Raw genomic sequence first — 20,282 nt, 5'->3', positions numbered from 1 at the left:
ATCTGACAAGGAAGCAATTTGTACACTACAGCTCTATGCTTTTCTATTCTTTGTAATTGCTCATTTTCTTTCCATTTTCAGGGTTTCTCTAGCTCTCATAAATTCATGAGCTGAGAGAATTCTTCTGCTTTCAGTGGTAGCACAGCCATAACAATAATGGCTTACCTTCATTCAGGGCTTGTTTTGCTCTTCCTTTCCTACTCATTCCTTACCCTGCTCTCCTTGCTGTGCCACCTGTTGAATTTCCTATTGTGTTTATTTCAGTTACTTTTTCAGAGAGAGGCCGGAGTAGAATCTGAGAGGTGTAATCAGTAGATTACATACTGATTCAAATCCAAAATCTTTGCACTGAACACTCACCAATAGAAATATACATGATAAGACACCTGATTTAAAAAGCAAATCAACACAAAGAGAAACCCTCTTCAAAAATAAACTGTTACTTTGTTGCTATAAATAGCATCTTGGACAAAACATTCTATTTATGTGGCATGGTTTCTTGACAGATTGATGTAAACAATGGCCAAATTCAAATGATATTGAATAGCATACTTTATATGCTGTCTTGACTTATGGAAGGCTTGGTTGATTACTACTCTGGAGACTGAGGCTACTATATGTATGCTCACTAATTAGAGGACCTTGTGAATAATCTCATTCCATATCACTTGCAGAAGTAACAGGTTTCAAATTTTATAACAATTAGGACATAGAAAGTGGAACATGAGGACATTGCCAGATTTTACTGATCACTGTGGAGGAGTTTGACTGGCATTATGTCTTCAAGGTCCATACCTCATATACTGTAAAGTTTATAGGGGATGTAATGATCAATAATCAGTAGGATGGCCCAGTAGGATTTTTCCTTAGATTCCATATATAATGATCAATAGTCTAGAACTTTAAGTCAATAGGCCATAGCTCATCTCTGTGGTATTTTACTAGTTCTTTCTTTCATCAGAAAAAGAGATAAGTTACAAAAGAGCAGCATGAAATTATTATGCCAACCCAGCACATAATAGATGCTTTTATAATTTGTTGCTGTAAATTTCAAGTAAATAATTCTTATCAAAATATCTCCTAAATTTAGTATAGTCTTATAAATGGTAATAAAACCATAAAATATTACTTATCCTAGAATGTATACATACAGTTAACTTATAAAATTATTAAACAGGTATAACTTTTAAGACTCATGAGAAAGCTAGTACTGTAAAAGTTTTGTACTGGTTCATCCTGCCAGTTCCATACTCCCAAAAATAAGAGTCAGATTCAAAATGTATTTATAAATCTCTTGTCCAGATAGCTTGGCTCTTGTCTTATTGCTATAACATAGAATATACTGTTTATTCTAACCTACATCCTGCCACATTTCTTGTTACCTATGTGGAGATATCATGTACGTATCTCATTGTCCCATCTTCCCAGCAAATAATCTAATACCTGGTACTGACCTAGAATATTTCATGCCTCCCAGAATCCCTACCTCCTCTTTTTTACCTAATATATAGGTCATCAAATTTATTATCAAAAAGAACCATATCCATTCAGAAACAAGATATTTTCTCTATATGGTAAGGTGCTCATGTACAATGAAAAATACAAATTTTCACCTCCTTAGTAGAGTGTATAATCCCATGTCAATACCATACAGAAAATATAAATAATATTCTCTGGAAATTCTACAGGAATTAAGTGGAAGATGATATCAATAAATGGTAAAGAATGGATATGTTATTGTATTTTAAGATTTAATATTATTGGGAGTGGGATTAAATCTTACAATGGACTATGTGTGCTATCTTGAATTAGTAAATACACATTTTTGATTAACTTTAAATTTAATATGATATACTAGTTTCATATAGAATTTGGAAGAGTAAACTGGAATGAACACAGAGTCCTAATAATATCTGATCAATATTGAAGGAATGGAAATATTTTACCAAAAGCATCTTACATATTAGTGTCTGGGAATGGTTTCTACTTTTTTCCTATCAGCATACATACAGAACACTAGAGGAAACTTCTGAGCTGGAAATGGAACATGCATAGGCCCATTTATCCTTAGAGAAAGAAATGTCTAATAACCGTACCTAGAAATTTTTCTACAGTACAAGAGTTGGCAGAATCATCCATTGTACGGAGCACAAGGTCCCTAATGAAGGAGCTAAAGAAAATACCCAAGGAGCTAAATAGGTCTGATTCCCAATAGGAGTAACATCAAATGATCTAACCTGTACCTCCAGAGCTCCTTGAAACTAAATCACCAATCAAAGAAAACACATGGTGGGACATGTGGCTCTAGCTGTATATCTAGATGATGATGACCTACCTAGTCGATCATCAATGGGAGGAGAGGCCTTTGGTCCTGTGAAGGTATTATGCCCCAGTGTAGGGGAATGCCAGGATTTGGAATGGGAGTGTGTAAGTTTGGGAGCAGGGTGAGTTGGGAAAGCATAGGGGATATTCAGAGGGGAAACAAGGAAAGAAGACAACATTTAAAATGTAAATGAAGAAAATATCAAATAAAAATAGTAAATCAATCAATCAATCAATCAAAGTGGACATTAAAAAGATAAAGACAAACACTGGCCTTGGGACATACCTGTGACTGAAAGAAGACAGTAAATTGTTTAACAGTGCCTAAATTTGCAACTGAATCATTTTATTACTTTTGAATAAGAATATTAATAGCTAAGAAGCATGAACAATAAAAATGACTTCCTGTATCTGAAAAGAATATGCATTTCTGGGAACTGTCGAAATAATTTAAAATGAATTGTTTCCTAGGGTGATAGTTTTCACCCATCTTAGGAGTAGGAGACAGGGCACTTTTAGTTATATGGAACTATAAAATTGTTGGTCAGATATTAAAGTAGATAAGTCAACAGTAGGAAACTATTGGTTTAATAATTGTCCACACACATATTATGGTAAAAACTTTCTACCATAAAATATGGTATTACCTAGAAAACGTAATAATCAGGGTCTGAAGTGATGCAAAAAGCCCACTGAATGAAGAATTCTATAGCTGTCCTGTAGACATCATAGCCAAGCTCATTGTTGTCACAGGTAAGTTGAAAATCAGAGAGAGAGCCTTTGTCTTGCTGAAAGAAATAGTTTTAACTCCACAACATTTTGCTTTCAAATTCTTCATCTATCATTTGAAATTGTGTCACTTTACTCAGGATATTTTTTTAGCTGTCATAAGTCCATCTTGTGAGAGAACACTCATGCCTACATTGATGCCACAGGCTTAGCACTAATATCTTATATACATTCAAGTATTCTTTACTGTTTGTCTTTTGTGCAGCCATTCATTAACTTACACCTCTTCCTGTGCCTCCTTACTGAAAATGCAATTCTGTGACTTTATCCTAATTGCTGTCCTGGAACCTATTTTAAGAGAAGGGAATCAGTAGATTCTGAGAGAGAAGTGTCTATTTTTCTTGCCTCTTCTCTATTCAGCATCATTTCACATTTGTCCTTTTTTATCCTTTTTATTTGATGACATAGATCTGTCCTATACAAACACACAGTTATTCCAAGTGTGATAGTTAGTCACTGTTTTAATAAAGTTGCTGAAAACTCACTATACTCTGTTCATGTGATTCAGTAATGTTGTACAGTTTCAGAAAGTTATTCAAATGACTTAATTCTCAATGTTTAGAAGAATCAGATAAGAGGAGCTTTAATTCATGATGATGATTCAAACCTAAAACTCACCGTGTCTCATAAGTTTTTCCAATAGAAAGCCAGATTTGGGTAACTAATGAGACACCATGATTCAAAACACACACACACACATACACACACACACACACACACACACACACACACACACATACACAGTACAAGAAAACAAAAATGCCATCAACAGGAATGATTNCCATCCTAAGCTGNGCACTGATAGTCCAAACTGATAACTGGAGTCAGTCATTATGTTTTCTCTGGCAACTGTGGGTGTTCAATGTTTTCAAACATCCAAAAGTTTCCTGGAGATACTCTTATGTGCTTTAGATATGGCATCAGCTGGAGAAGGTTTGATTCATTACAGATCTTAGAACTAAGTTTCATACATGTATGAACATTAAGCAGGTATAGTTATAAATAATTTCAATCAGAAATTCTTGTAGTTCTAGTACACTTAATGTTGAATAACAATTAGGACATTGAGGGAGGAACATGAAATATTGATAGTGTGGACTAGAGAGTGTAGCAAAGGTTGAAGGCCATGATAACTTTAAGGTCCCCACATTGTTGAAACAGTATTTTTTTTGTTTTTGCCAAAATAAATTCTCTTGCAAGAGGAAATGAGCTACAGATGCTAAGATGGTCTACAAGGATTACAACTTTTATGTTATTCCAATTGTTATGGTTATATCAATTGATCCAGGGAAAGAAATGTTGTCTCCCTATCTTTCTCTCTTTCTAGGTCTGGCAATTCTTCTGAATGTACAGCTGGGTGAGTTTTTGATCAAATCTTTCTTCAACATGAATCTTTAATCCTGATTCATTATTTTTAATGTGGTTTTCTGATAATCATAATTACTTTATATTTGATATATAGACTCAAATATCAAGAGATAATTGGTTGGTGGAAATGTAGTAGATTTTCCTCTTGGGTAGTAGGATAGCATCAGTTTTCTCTGCTGTCATTACTAATGAGATGAGTTGGGAGTTTTGAAATTGACAACTTTTGGATTTTACAGATATTGTACATTTCTTTGGGTTTTTTTTTTCACGAGGCACAAAAATGTATCTGAGTTTTGACTATGTATTTGTTACAATTGTAAGCAACCGAGTCATTGACTGGTTAGTAAGAGATACTCATTTGCAGAAATATTTTCAACACTCATCTCTTCCTTACAAGAAAATGTCTGATGCTAAACAAATAAGGTCATAAAGGCAAAATTGTTAGCCAAAAATAAGGCATCTACATCAGGACATCAACTGATAACTTTCCACAGGATCTTCCTACCAGCTGATGTGCTACTATACCAGTTGGGTGAAGGACAGGCCAACAGAAGGGAGTTTCAAACCTGGAAACTGCTTGTGGACGTTGTACATCGTGGTGCGCACTAGGCTCCGCACCACGATGTACAACGTCCACAAGCAGATTGGTCTGTCTTACACCTATTTATTTTAATACCTTGACTACAAGCTTCAAAAATACATTTCCANAGAAACAACACCAATTTTAATACTTTTAATATTTGAGTAGTACTTCTGGATATATAGGAAACACAGCACATTGTCCTTTCACCTAAGTCTTGATGATTACTCTGACTTAAGTTGTATTTGTGAATCAAGCTACAGTTGCTCTTGACACACTGCCTCCTCTTGAAAACCCTGGGTATGTGTATTTTGAGATAAACTGAAGAGTGAGTTTTTAGATCATGTGGCAATTATACCATTCTAAAAGATTTTCAGGATGCTTTTAGTGTAACTGTACTTAGTTATATTTACACCAGGACTGTACAATTTTTTACTTCATCCATATACATGATGATATTGATTTGCTTTTATCTTCCACTGTTATAGCTACCTAGAAAGACATGAAAAGATAGGCCAATGCAGATGAAATTTAAATTTTCTTTTAATCATAGTGTTAAGTTTGCTAAATTCAACTGTTAAACAGAAGTCTTTCTTTGAGGACATTGTTCCAAGGATTTTCCTTTTCTATAAAATGGTTTATATTCTCGATACTCAATTACTGATTTATGCATGATCATATTAATTCATGATCATATTCCATTTTGAAACTCAATTACTGATTTATGCATGATCATATTAATTCATGATCATATTACATTTTGAAACTCTCTCTAGTCTAAACCTCCTTTCTCTATTGACTTTATTTCTTTCCCTAATTTTATTTGTGAGAAAGAAAAACAACAAAGCTATTTTAATCTTTCAATAGTAGCTTGTAAATTTCTGATACATAATAAAAATATTCATGGTCCAAATCAACCACATGGGGATTTCTCCATGTTCTTTCAATTATTTAGAACCTTCATATCTTATGTTTACAACCCACTTCACATTCAGGTAATATTTTTATGTTGTATGAGCCTGGGTCACAACTTCCTGTAAGAATTACTTGTGTGAACACTATTTTCCTAGGAACCTTCTGCTGTGGGAATTTTGTCACTTAAAAGTAGAAAGCCACATGATTAATAGCAAAGATGTACGTGATTGTTTTTATTACCTTCTCTGACTTTGTAAAAGATATCTTAGTTTTGGATACATCAGTGTTGTGGTTCATCTTTTTTTGTCATTTGTTTGTTTTTTGAGAAACAACAAAACTGCAATCTTTATGAATTAATTCAGGAATCTAGAAGTGTGGGATATTAGAAGGTAAATATCTCTTCTCCCAAGAATCAGAAATGTTTGATATCTGTAAAAGTTTTGTTATATTTAACAATAAACTGAAAATTTATTTCCATCAATTGACAGGTTAGGGAGTTTAGTCATACCAACGGTCTACAAGACTCAGATGATATCTTCTTTAGGTAGTAACATTAACTTTAGGAAAAATCTAAGGTATAATTTCCAACTGCAAATGAGTTCAATACAAGGTCTTATACCCAATAGTATCCCTGGCATGCTTTTCACTAAAACTATAAGTAGATGCCTGAAAGCAATTCCTATTCCTACCACAGATCATAGAAAATGAATCTCTGAGGAAAGGCAAGGACCCTAAAAGTTTAATGTCTTCTCAAAGTTGCTAATCAATTATTATGGAATTTGATGTGTCAAACAAAGTATTTAAGTGAAGATGTATACTTCCAAAAGGAATGGTTTGTATTTACTGATGAGGATTGAGAAATAATAAAGATCCATATACTTGTCACTTTTGTTACTAGGGAGAATGTGAGTTAATTATGGTTCTAAGTTACTTGAACTGACAAGTAGTCACTACACTACTTGGTAATCACGTCTGAAATTTACTATTATTTAAGTAGCCTGAGCTTAAAGTATGATAATGAAGAACTATTAAGTATTACTCAATATTGAAAAACTTCTATAATGTTATGTCAGAAAAATGACTAGTATGAGTAATTTATAAAAAGCACAAATATTTTATATAAAGGATGCCAAGTGTTTTGATATTTTGCTTTTTCTGTCCTTTTTGAGGAACACTGAGCTAAAAACTCTCCTGGCCATTGGAGGATGGAAGTTTGGACCTGCCCCGTAAGTTCTATAAACATGGACTACTAGACTTTGTAGGGGAGCTAGAGATGTAAAATCACATGTTGATTATTTCACATTTTGCAAGGAAATTGAAGGAAATGAATTGAGTATGTAGGTTAATATGTAAATAATTTTAATAGGGCCTCAAATAAACAGTAAACGTTCTTCCCATGTACATGTATGTCCTTCAAAATTTCACATTTGTCCTAATATTTCGGGATGCATGCTATGAGAATATTTTTTTTTACTAATAAATGAACAGTCATTCACTTACAGTATTTCATGTTCTCCAGCACAGACAGATGTTATATTTTGCTCTAGACTAACTTTTCAAGAAATAAAACTATGGCCCCTTATTAGAAAGAGATTTTTGTGTATTAGATATGAACTTGGAATGTTTGAAGACAAATATGGGTTAGGATGAACATAAATTTCAAATGCCGGGGAAAGTTATTAGTAGTTAATATGATGCTAGGAAAATAAAGGGTATTATTTAGATAGGTGATGTAAATATAAAGGGAGGATGGGAGAGAAACAGGGCACCTAGGTGAAGGACAAAGAGTCAAAAATCAACTGTGAACTGTTTTGTGCCCAAGGTATCCATGTCATAGAAGTCTAACGCTAACTTCTTTCAATATGCATAAGGTTCAGTTCCATGGTCTCTACTCCTCAGACCCGTCAGACATTCATTAAGTCAGTTATCAGATTCCTCCGTCAATATAAGTTTGATGGCCTCAACCTTGACTGGCAGTACCCTGGGTCTCGAGGAAGCCCTCCTAAGGACAAACACCTCTTCAGTGTTCTGGTGCAGGTCAGTCAATTGGAAAAATTCTTTGTTCATAAAAGGTTTAAATCTCTCCATTTCAAGAACTATGAATTTTACTAAACCAAAAAATACAGAATTGTAGAATCTCAGCACTGTGTGTGTCCTAACTTATGAGTCCTTTGTTCAACAAACATGTGAGACATTACTTTCCATGCTGTTCAAGAACAATAGTACATCATAATATGCCCTCTGGGGAGTGAGTCATGTGTCATGATCTTCATGTTACCAAAAAAACCATTAATATACAGAGAGTGTTTGAGTAACTTTCCAGGATCACATAGCTAGTAAGTTTCACAACTAATTTTGTTGTTTGCATGCATAGTTCAATCCTTATAAGCCAGAAGTTTTTTAAATTTCTATACAAATGAGGTTGCCATAAATTAATATGATCAATTTCAATGATTTATTGAGGTATTTACACAATAAAGTAAAAATAAATTGTAAACGTCCATTGAAAAAATTTACATGACTCATAGTTATCATAAAACTATGAAACAACATGTGAGTACATTGTACTTTTTGTAGGAAATGCGTAAAGCTTTTGAGGAAGAATCCGTGGAGAAAGACATTCCAAGGCTGCTACTCACTTCCACAGGAGCAGGAATCATAGACTTAATCAAGTCTGGTTACAATATCCCTGAACTGTCTCAGTAAGTGAGAATCCATCTTCAGGACTCCTGTGCAGGTTTAAGCAGAGGTCACTTATTTATTGGTTGCTTCAAGGCACTGTTATGTGTATGCTTTGACTACATAGGAATGAAAATGGTCCTAAGAAAGAATTCTAACTTTATATTTATTTGTCTTATATAATGTGTTTATCTATAGAATCATTTCATACATTAATATAATGCATTTTGATCATATACATTCACTAATAGCTTCCTCTGTAAATCATCCTAATAGCTGTAAGTATATTCTTCTGAATTATAGGTTTTTGGCTTTCAGATGTTTTCTACTTATTAGATATTTTCTTTATTTACATTTTCAAATGTTATCCCATTTCCTAGTTTTCCCTTGAAAATTTCCTAACCCCTTCCCATGCCCCTATAGCCCAACACACCCACTCCCATTCTGTGAGCCAGGCATTCCCCTATACTGGGGCATAGAACCTTCACAGGACCAACGGCCTCTCCTCCCACTGATGACTGACTAGGCTATTCTCTGCTACATATGCAGCTAGAGCCCTGAGTCCCACCATGTGGTTTCTTTGATTGGTAGTTTAGTAACAGGGAGTTCTAGGGTAAATGCTTTCAGTTTTTAATGAAGTTAATCTTCCCTTACACAAGTTCTAAATCCAATATACACCTGGCTCATGGCTCATCCATGAGAATACAGGCACCTACCAAAGGCCTCATTCCTAAGACAGCTTGAAACTGATTCATTTTGCAGCCATTAAGTAATACCTTCTTTATAATATGGTGGGCTTGGGTCTAGAACTCATGCCCAAAGTGCTAGAATTTTGTGAGACATAATATCATGCAAGTATTGTGCATATAACACAAGCTGCTATGACAAAATGTTTTCTCATTTTTATTAGATACTACATGTATTTACATTTCAAATGCTATCCCCTTTCCCAGTTTTCCCTCCAGGAACCCCCATCACAACCCCTTGCCAACTGTTTCTATAAGGGAGCTTCCCCTCAAACCAACCTATACCCTCCTCACTGCCCTGGCATTCCCCTATGCTGGGGAATTTAGCCTTCATAGGACTAAAGACCTNTACTCCTATTGATGCCAGACAATGCTATCCTGTGCTACATACAGGAATGGAGCCAAAGGTCTCCCTATCTGTACTATTTGCTTGGTGGTTTGATTTTGCTATGTCTAAAGTTAATGTGCATTGTTCATCAGTATGGTTTTAGCATCAAGTTATGGTGAACATCCTAGAGCTTTTACAATATGCTGGATTATTTTTGGTGTCTATGATGACCGTACAAAAATAATGTATTAGAAGTATAACATGCCTGACACTGATGTTTTCATTTAATAGCTCATGTCTCTTTGCAGTAGCAGTATTACTGATTCATATTACATCTATTCAACTGTGAATATTATATATTTTTAGATTACAAGTTAGTATATTCACTAGATTATCTTTTCTATATCCTTTATTTATTTCCAAGTCATGATTTTTTCCCTAGTCTCCCCCAAGCTCCATGCTTAAGTTTATTAACAATCTACTTCCTAACTGTTTTATTTCAATGATGGTCTATTTATACCTTTGCTTGATTTTTGTTCTTTGGACTGGCAGATGATAACTTTACACAAACCTGTCTTTCAGCCCACATAGCAGTAGAAAAATGAAATCAGAGAACTACACAGGAGTCCATGGGAAGAAAAATGATGCATATATTAGAATGTATATTAGGGAAGAATACAAGGATGAACTTGAAGAAAATTAACAGAAACATTGATTCTAAGAACTTTCCTTTACTCCAGGTCTCTTGACTATATTCAGGTCATGACATATGATCTCCATGATTCCAAGGATGGCTACACTGGGGAAAATAGTCCCCTCTATAAATCTCCATATGACATTGGAAAGAGTGCTGATCTAAATGTGGTAAGACATTAACAGATTCAAATGGAATTGAGAAATTAATGCATGAGCCTATGCCATTTATTTTATCTGAAAAATTATAACTAAGTAATCCATTTTGGAAAACAGATTTTATTTTTTACCTATAAATTCACACAATTTGAGATACAAGAAGGGAGAACTAACCTATATAAACACAGGTTTCCAGAGGTTCTAGCAAAAATTTTACTTTCTGTCACTACAGGATTCAATTATTACCTACTGGAAGGACCATGGAGGAGCTTCTGAGAAGCTCATTATGGGATTTCCAGCATATGGGCATACCTTTATCCTGAGTGACCCTTCTAAGAATGGAATAGGTGCCCCTACTGTTAGTGCTGGACCACCAGGAAAGTACACAAATGAACAAGGACTCCTGGCTTACTTTGAGGTCAGTATATTGGTTTTAGTGTGCTTAGTGATTTACAGACCCATATCTATGTTTGAGAATTGGAATCACCTGAAGTGTATGTTTAGTGTAGACAGTATGTACTCTTCCTAAGCAGATACAATATGACAAGTGCTTACATATTTTATAGTATACATTCATGTAATTAATAATGAGAGGTAATTTAGAATATACAAGTTGGTACAACATACCAAAAAATAATATTCATAAATATGACTATAGTATGTCTATTTACTGCTGGGGTTGATTCTAAAAATACAGAACAAGTATGAGGGCAACATGGGATCATTTTAAAAATAATTCAAGCATTAATATTCCATTGTGTCCTTGCCTAGTTTGATATACTTGACCTCAAATTCAATGTACAGAAGTGTGTATACATAGATGGAATCACACTATGGCAGTATAAGCTAAGAAGATTACTGAGAACCCTCATAATTAATACTTAGAATATCAAATTTTAGGAACCTGGGATATAAGAATCATCCGTTTGAATACTACTATCTTAGCTATTAATCAGGACAATGTTTCAGAAAGTAATAATGTTCTAAAGAGGACTAGTGATGCACCTCAAATTAGTTTACATCCCTAGTCTGGGGAAATGTCTAGTTGTGGCCTGTAGGACCAGGAAACTCAGGGAAATATCTTTTAACTCTAAGACAATTAAAGCATTTTTAGAAAATAGAGAAAACTCCATACGAGAATGGAGAAATGATAAATAACTTGAATGTTTTTACCTTCTTGGAATTAATATTTACAAGATTTGAATCTGTTTATTTAAAGATTTGTACATTTCTGAATGAAGGAGCCACTGAGATCTTTGATGCCACCCAGGAAGTACCCTATGCCTATCTGGGTAATGAGTGGGTTGGTTATGACAATGTGAGGAGCTTCAAGTTGAAGGTAAGCTTAGAACATTGAATGTNNTGAGATNGCAGTCTGATTCCCAGGAAATCAAGTGACTAAATGTCTTCTGTTTCAACAGGCTCAGTGGCTCAAGGACAACAATTTAGGAGGTGCTGTGGTCTGGCCCCTGGACATGGATGACTTCAGTGGTTCTTTCTGTCACCAGGGACGTTTCCCTCTGACATCTACTTTAAAGAGCGATCTCTATATACACAGTGCAAGTATGAGACACTAGAGTTTTAAGCACAGTATATAATACCCTTCATTCACTCAAAGCTTGCCTGAATACCCCCAATCTAACTCCTGAGTCATATTTTCCCATTCATTGATGTGCTCTTTTAAAAGTTATATACACCTCGCCCCTCTCTTCAATTCCATTAACTCATGTTGCACACTTATTAGCAACCAGGAATACCTTGATGTGAGGCAGGTTTTGCGAGGACTATTAACTATTCATGTTATGAGATTGCAGAAACTATATTCACCCTTGCTATCAGATTTTTCTCCTCTTCTAGCCATGTCATCCTTTGGGACTTTTTTTCAGAAATACTTTGTAAATACTGGCATGAATGTGTCTGTCCATATTGATTGTATATTCTACTTTATTCTGAGATTTTTAACAAACTGGTTTACCCACTGGGTATCAAGGAAGTATTGCTTATGGCATGGATGGTAAAAGCAATATTTTTAATTGCTAGTCCAGCCTGCTCTGAGGTAGGATTTTGAAACCTGGAAATAGGTTAACCACTGCGATGATGTTGTAAATTCCCAAAATACTATGTCTGGATTTATTGTCTGATATAAACTGAAAGACACTGAAGTAAAATGCTTTCTTAGATCCTAGATTGTAGATTTCTTTCCCACTTGCCTCCAGGGTAACTGCTGTGTCTTACTCTGTGTGTTTCAGGCTGCAAGGCCCCTTATCGAGGGGAGCTTTAGACAATGATTTCTACTTGAAACTCTCAGAAGAAGAGCAAATTCAACGGTTTTTCCACTATGGATTCTGCATCATGCTTACATGGAGAATAATAGAACTAACTCACGATCTTTCTTGAATTGAATCCCAGAGTAGAACTAAGATATATGTTTTGTCTGCTATACCAGCAGGGAAGAAACAAAAAATTATCTTCATCTGTCAGCTTTGGCTAAGCTCTGAACATTTTTGCTTCCTGTAAAACCACCTTCCTTGCTTTCATAATAAATTCCATGTTCAAAGCATCAGCATCTGCAGTGCTTCATGTGAAATTTTGAGGAAATCATTTCTGCTCATAGGGTTATAGTAATAAAATGGCTGTGGGAAGTAGTGATTAAACCAATTTTCTCTGGATTTTCTATTTGGCTTCAGGCTTTGAGATGGAAATGTTTAATGATTGGTTCAGACTGAGAATGACAACATGAAGAGGATGCGTTATGGTGCTTTGTCTATAATCCAGAAGTAGCTACAGTAGTCTCAGGATTACAACATACACACAGTGAAATTTGACATAACTAGTTATGCACTCCAAGTCAGTTTTATACAGGTCTTGATAAAACAGAGTTGTTTGAGCCCTTCTTGAGTTTACAGCTTTTGAAGACCTCTAAATGTTCCTCATGATTTACTTTCTGCATACTGAGATTGAAACACATTCCTCCCAAAACACCAAGTTTCTTAGCGTCAGATTTGTTTCCCACAACTTCTAACTTCTTTCTCTTTTGGTTTACTTGGCGTTCATTATCAAATGATTTTAAGTCATTTTGCACACTTTGTTTTAGGAGTGAATATAGACTTTACAATACTCACCTTCTTTGGATGAATTTGATATCTCTCAGACATATTCATTATTGTATTAAAATGTTATTCAAACAGTACCACCAAAATATCCTACAACATTGTTTATCACAGGACTCATGGTATCACTAAAACTCAGCCACTTTCAAACATTTGTATATCAGTCATGGACATACTCATTCTTCTTTGTTATTCTGACTTTGATTTTCCAAACCTGATATTTGTGTGCACATACATATTTTATCAAGTTGAGAATTTGTATTGACACTAACAATAATGTCTTTATAGATCTTTGATATTTTATCATTCATCACCATATTCAGCTTAATGTAAATTGCATGCAATTAACTCTATTTAAGCTTTTTATCCCCCAAATAATACTAATTATTTCTTCATTATCTGTAGGTCAGACTATTACTCTGGACAATTTACAAATTTCTCTTCAATGTAAATTTTAGTTTTTGAATGAATACCTGGAAATAAAATTGCTATACCATGTATTAAAAAAGAGAACTCCACCATCATGAATACAAGAGTAGATAAACTTTGATTCAGTTAGAGGTAGAAAAAAAGTCTATTCGTGAGGCTCTACGCATGTGAGCAGAGATTCCCAGATTTCTTAGGTAGAACAGTTGATGTTGAATATATTTAAATTATATTTAAGTATTAGAAAGCTATTCATAAATATAATACATATGATATACATTTCATATCATATATTACGTTTAAAATATGTCCTATATTTAAATATATATTATGAATTCTTAGGTATATATAGAAATATGCATTAAAATTGAAAAACAACATAATTCACTACTTTTTTGACATATTTGATCATTCACATTATAGGTTTTATTTTAGAAAAGTGTAACTAAGGGATATACCCAGTGAGTGTCATGTCTATCCCTAGTTCCTAACTTCAAAGCCCACTGCTGACAGTGACTACATTGAATTATTGGTGTTATTTTATTTTTTATATTCTTTAATTTAATTCTTTTTTTACAGTCCATTCTTCATCACACTCTCTGTCTGCCCCCTGACCACTTCACTTCCCATAACTCCTCTCACCTACCTGCAACCTAGCAAGCCTCCCCATACCCTGGGTCCTCAAGTCTCTCCAGGGTTAGGTGCATTCTTTCTCATTGAGGACAGACGAAGCAGCCTCTCCTGTATATGTGTTGGGAGCCTCATCTAAAGTACTGTATGCTGCCTGGTTGGTGTCTCAGTGTCTGAGTGTTCTCAGGGTTCCAGTTTAGTTGAGATTGCTGGTCTTCCCATGGGGTTGCCCTCCTCCTCCAGCTTTTCCCGAATTCAACCACAGAAGTCCCCAGCTTTAGTCCATTGGTTGGGTGCTAGTTATCTACAGCACAGTCCTTCAACTGCTTGTTGGGCTTCTTGCAAGCCATTCATGCTAGGCTCCTATCTACAAGCACAACACAGCATAAGTAAAAATGTCAGGCCATGGGGCCTCTCCTTGAGCTACAACCAAATTTGGGCCTGTCACTGGATCTCCATTCTATTATTTTCTTCTCTAATTTTGTCCCTGAAGTTCCTTCTGACAGGACAAATTCTGGGAAAGTGCTTATGACAGTGGGATGGCAATCCTATCCCTCCAATTGATATCGTGTTCCACCACTAGAGGTGGACATTACAATTTCACTCTCTCCACTGTAGAGCATCAGAGGGCTAATATCCAGATTATATAAAGAACTTAAGAATCTAACCACCAAAAATCCAAACAACCCAATAAAAAATGGAGTATATAACTAACTAGGTTCCTTCCCTTTCCTTAGAGATTCATTTTCTGTGATCTGTGGTAGGAATAGGCATTGCTTTCAGTAATCCATTTAGTTTTGATGAAAGGCATGTGAGCAATATTGTTAGATATAAGACTTTGTATTGAACTCATTTCCAGTTTGAAATTATAGCTTAGATTTTTCCTAAAGATAATGTTACTACATAAAGAAGATGTCACCTGAGTCTTCTAGACCATTGGTATGAATAAACTGCCTAACATGTCAATTGGTGGAAATAAATGTTCAGTTTATTGTTAAATATAAAAAAAATTTATAGATATCAAACATTTATGATCTTGGGAGCAGGGATATTTACCTCCTAATAGCCCACAATCCTAGCTTCCTGAAGTAATTAGCAAAGATTGTAGATTTTGTTGTTTTCAAAAAAAAAAAAAAACTCTGACAAAGAAAAGATGAACCACACCACTGATGTTTCCAACACTATGATATCTTTTACACAGGAAGTGTAGATTGTGTAAAAAAAAAAAAAAGGAATTATGTACTTCTTTGTTCTTAATTATGTACTTCTTTGTTCTTAACATATGGTTCTGTAATTTTTTCCAATTTGTTTTTTTATTGGGTATTTATTTCATTTACATTTCCAATGCTATTCCAAAAGTTTCCCACATGCTCCCCCACCCACTCCAACTTCTTGGCCCTGGTGTTCCCCTGTACTTAGGCATATAATGTTTGCATGACCAATGGGCCTCTCTTTCCACTAATGGCCGACTAGACCATCTTCTAATTTATATGCAGCTAGAGACACGAGCTCCTGGGGGATATTGGTTATATAATATTGTTGTTCCTCCCATAGGATTGCAGATCCCTTCTGCTCCTTGGGTACTTTCTCTAGCTCCACCATTGGGGGCCCTGTGATACATCCAATATCTGACTGTGAGCATCCACTTCTGTGTATGCCAGACCCAGCATAGTCTCAAAAGAGACAGCCATATCTGAGTCCTTTCAGCAAAATTTTGCTACTGTATGCAATGGTGTCAGGGTTTGGAAGCTGATTATGGGGTGGATCCCTGGATACAGCAGTTTCTAGATGGTCCATCCTTTCGTCTCAGCTGCAAACTTTGTCTCTGTAACTCCTACCATGGTTGTTTTGTTCCCAATTCTAAGAAGAGACAAAATGTCCACACTTTGCTCGTCATTATTCTTGAGTTTCATGTGTTTAGCAAATTGTATCTTATATCTTGGGTATTCTGATTTTCTGGGCTAATATCCACTTATCAGTCAGTACATATTGTACGAGTTCTTTTGTGATTGGGTTACCTCAAACAAGATGATGCCCTCCAGGTCCATCCATTTGCCTAGGAATTTCATAAGTTCATTCTTTTTAATAGCTAAGTAGTACTCCATTGTGTAAATTTACCACATTTTCTGTATCCATTCCTCTGTTGAGGGACATCTGGGTTCTTTTCAGCTTCTAATTATTATAAATAAGGCTGGATGAACATAGTAAAGCATGTCTCTTTCTTACCAGTTGGAATATCTTCTGGATAATGCCCAGGAGAGGTATTGTGTGATTCTCCAGTAGTACTATGTCCAATTTTTTGAGGAAACATCAGACTGATTTCCAGAGTGGTTGTACAATCTTGCACTCCCACCAACAATGGAGGAGTGTTCCTCTTTCTCCACATCCTCGCCAGCATCTGCTGTCACCTGAATTTTTTATCTCAGCCATTCTGACTGGCGTGAGGTGGAATTTTAGGGTTGTTTTGATTTGCATTTCCCTGATGATTAAGGATGTTGAACATTTTTTCAGGTGTTTTCAGCCATTCGGTATTCCTCGGGTGTGAATTCCTTGTTTACTTCTGAGCCCCATTTATTAATAGGGTTATAGGATTTTCTGTAGTCCACCTTCTTGTGTTCTTTTTATATATTGGATATTAGTCCCCTTTCTAATTTAAGATAGGTAAAAATCCTTTCCCAATCTGTTGGTGGCCTTTTTGTCTTCTTGAAGTTGTCTTTTGCCTTGCAGAAGCTTTGTAATTTTATGAGGTCCCATTTGTTGATTCTCGATCTTATAGCACAAGCCATTGCTGTTCTATTCAGAAATTGTTCTCCTGTACCCATATCCTCAAGGCTCTTCCCTACTTTCTCTTCTATAAGTTTCAGTGTCTCTGGTTTTATGTGGTGTTCCTTAATCCACTTAGATTTGACCTTAGTACAAGGAGATAGGAATGGATCAATTCACATTCTTCTACTTGATAACACCAGTTGTGCCACCACCATTTGTTGAACATTGCTGTCTTTTTTCCACTGGATGGTTTTTGCTCCCTTGTCAAAGATCAAGTGACCATACATGTGTGGGTTCATTTCTGAGTCTTCAATTCTATTCCATTGGTCTACTTGTCTGTCGCTATACCAATACCATGCAGTTGTTATCACAATTGCTCTGTAGTACAGATATAGGTCAGGCATGGTGATTCCACCAGAGGTTCTTTTATCCTTGAGAAGAGTTTTTGCTACCCTAGGTTTTTTTGTTATTCCAGTTTTTTGTAATTTTAAGTGATAGAATTCCCAGGGCAGAAGGTTCCTAGGAAAATAGTGTTCACATAAGTAATTCTACAAGAACTTGTGTCCCAGGTTCACACTACAGACAAAATAACCTGAAAGTGGAGTGGGAGGTAAACATAAGATATGAACCTTCTAAAGTATTGAAGGAACATGGAGAAACCTCGATGTGATAGATTTGGACCATGAATATTTTTATTATGTATGGCAAATTTACAAGTTACTAATGAAAGATTAAAATAGCTTTGTTGTTTTTTTCTAACAAATAAAGTAGGTAATGAAATAAACTGAATACAGATTTAGAGGTTTAGACTGGTGTGAGTTGCAAAATATAATATGACTATGAATTAATATAAAATGCATAAATCAGTAATTGGGTATCAAGAATAAAAACCATTTTGTAAAAAAGGAAAATCCTGAGACACGGTTCTCAAAGAAAGACACTTGTTTAACAGTTGAATTTACCAAACCTAACACTATGATTAAAAGAAAATTTAAATTTCATCTGCATTGGCCTATCTTTTCATGTCTCTCTAGGCAGCTATAACAGTAGAAGATAAAACCAAATCAATATCATCAAGTATATGAATGAAGTAAAAAATTGTACAGTCTTGGTGTAAATATAACTAAGTACAGTTACACAGAAAATCATTATGAATACATTTCAGAATGGTAGATCTGCCATGCCACATGATCAAAAAAAACTCATTCTTCAGTTTATCTCCAAAGTACACATACCCAAGGTTTTCAAGAGGAGGCAGTGTGTCAAGAGTAACTGTAGCTTGATTCACAAATACAACTTAAGTCACAGTAATCATCAAGAATTAGGTGAAGGACAAATGTGTTGTGTTGTGTTTCACATATATCCAGAAACACTACTCAAACATTAAAATTAAAATTTTTTGGAAATATATTTTTGAAACTCATGGGCATAGTATTAAATGAAATAGGTGTAAGACAGACAAATAAAATATGGTCTGAAGTACAAATGATATCTATAATATTTAAACACATACAATGTGAACATTAAATGATGATTCTAACTGAGCAATAGAAATATAGTGTTGGTCAAACAGCGGAATGAAGCAGGAAGAATATTTCAAGAAATATGTATAGAGAGAACCCTACTTACAAAATATGGAGTGGCATAACATATGGTTGTGAGACATACAGATGTATATGCAAAATCCAAGCACATTAGTGATAAAATAAATAAGGATGAAGGTACAGCCTGTCTCAATTTAAAACTGAAGAATACATTGATGGAATCAACATACAATTTTGATGATTCTGACATACATTTTAGGAAGAACTGAGATAAAGCAAATATTGGAACACTAATACCCACCAGATATCTCTGTCCTTACCTGTCTTTCAGACCATTTAATGCTTCATAGTCCCGCAAGTCTTGCTCACTTGTGTAAGTGATCTCATTATTCTGCACCCCAGCAAAGGCATAGATCAGGTGAGTATACAGGTAGGAGTCAATATTACCAAGTTTGAAACTCCCTTCTCTTGGCCTCTCCTTAGCCCACCTGGTATAGTAGCACATCAGCTGGTAGGTAGATCCTATGGAAAGTTATCAGAGGAATAGTGTCTTGATGTAGATTCCTTAACTTTGGCTAACAGTTTTGCGTTTATTATTTTCTTTGTTTAGTATCAGACATTTTCTAGTCAGGAAGAGATGAATGCTGCAGATATTTGTGCAAAAGAGTATCACTTACTAACCAGCCAATGCTTATAATTGTAACAAATTCGTAGTCAAAACTCAGTTAAATTTTTAAGCCTCATGAAAAAAAAAAAGAGAAAAGTACAATATCTGTAAAACCCAAAAGTTGTCAATTTCAAAACTCTCAACACAGCTCATTAGTTAAGACAGTAGAGAAAACTGATATGATTCTACTACCCAAGAGGAAAATCTACTACATTTCTACCAACCAATTATCTCTTGATATTTGAGTCTGTATATCAAATGAAAATGAATAATGAGTAGCAGAAAATCACAATAAAAATAATGAATCAGTATTAAAGATTTATGTTGAAGAAAAGTTTGATCAAAAACTCACCCAGCTGTATGTTCAGAACAATTGCCAGGCCTAGAAATAGAGAAAGAGAGGGAGAACACATTTCTTGTGCTGGATAAATTGGTATAAGCATAACAATTGGCATAAAATAAAATTTGTAATCCTTGTAGACCATCTTACTACCTGTAGATCATTACATCATACAAAAGAATACCTTTGCAAAAAAAAAAAAAAATATTGCTTCAACAAT

General features: G+C 34.9%; 1 protein-coding gene across 1 annotated transcript in view; it reads left to right on the top strand.

Moving 5' to 3' along the window:
- The window catches only part of LOC110288972 (chitinase-like protein 4), an 18,567-nt gene extending 5,707 nt beyond the window's left edge, over positions 1 to 12,860 (top strand). Inside the window, exons 2-13 of the mRNA XM_021155193.1 lie at positions 3,046 to 3,075; positions 4,439 to 4,468; positions 4,974 to 5,110; positions 6,772 to 6,786; positions 7,100 to 7,200; positions 7,846 to 8,011; positions 8,552 to 8,676; positions 10,468 to 10,591; positions 10,812 to 10,997; positions 11,799 to 11,918; positions 12,001 to 12,142; positions 12,829 to 12,860. Coding sequence (XP_021010852.1) covers positions 3,046 to 3,075; positions 4,439 to 4,468; positions 4,974 to 5,110; positions 6,772 to 6,786; positions 7,100 to 7,200; positions 7,846 to 8,011; positions 8,552 to 8,676; positions 10,468 to 10,591; positions 10,812 to 10,997; positions 11,799 to 11,918; positions 12,001 to 12,142; positions 12,829 to 12,860 — 1,208 coding nt within the window. The remainder of the gene's footprint in view (positions 1 to 3,045; positions 3,076 to 4,438; positions 4,469 to 4,973; positions 5,111 to 6,771; positions 6,787 to 7,099; positions 7,201 to 7,845; positions 8,012 to 8,551; positions 8,677 to 10,467; positions 10,592 to 10,811; positions 10,998 to 11,798; positions 11,919 to 12,000; positions 12,143 to 12,828) is intronic.
- The last annotated feature ends 7,422 nt before the right edge of the window (positions 12,861 to 20,282 follow it).

This window comes from Mus caroli, unplaced genomic scaffold, assembly GCF_900094665.2.
Source record: "Mus caroli unplaced genomic scaffold, CAROLI_EIJ_v1.1 scaffold_12259_1, whole genome shotgun sequence".
NCBI classification, from domain to species: Eukaryota; Metazoa; Chordata; class Mammalia; order Rodentia; family Muridae; genus Mus; species Mus caroli.
The sequence above is the reverse complement of the archived record's forward strand: the minus strand, read 5'-3'. Positions and strand labels throughout refer to the sequence as shown.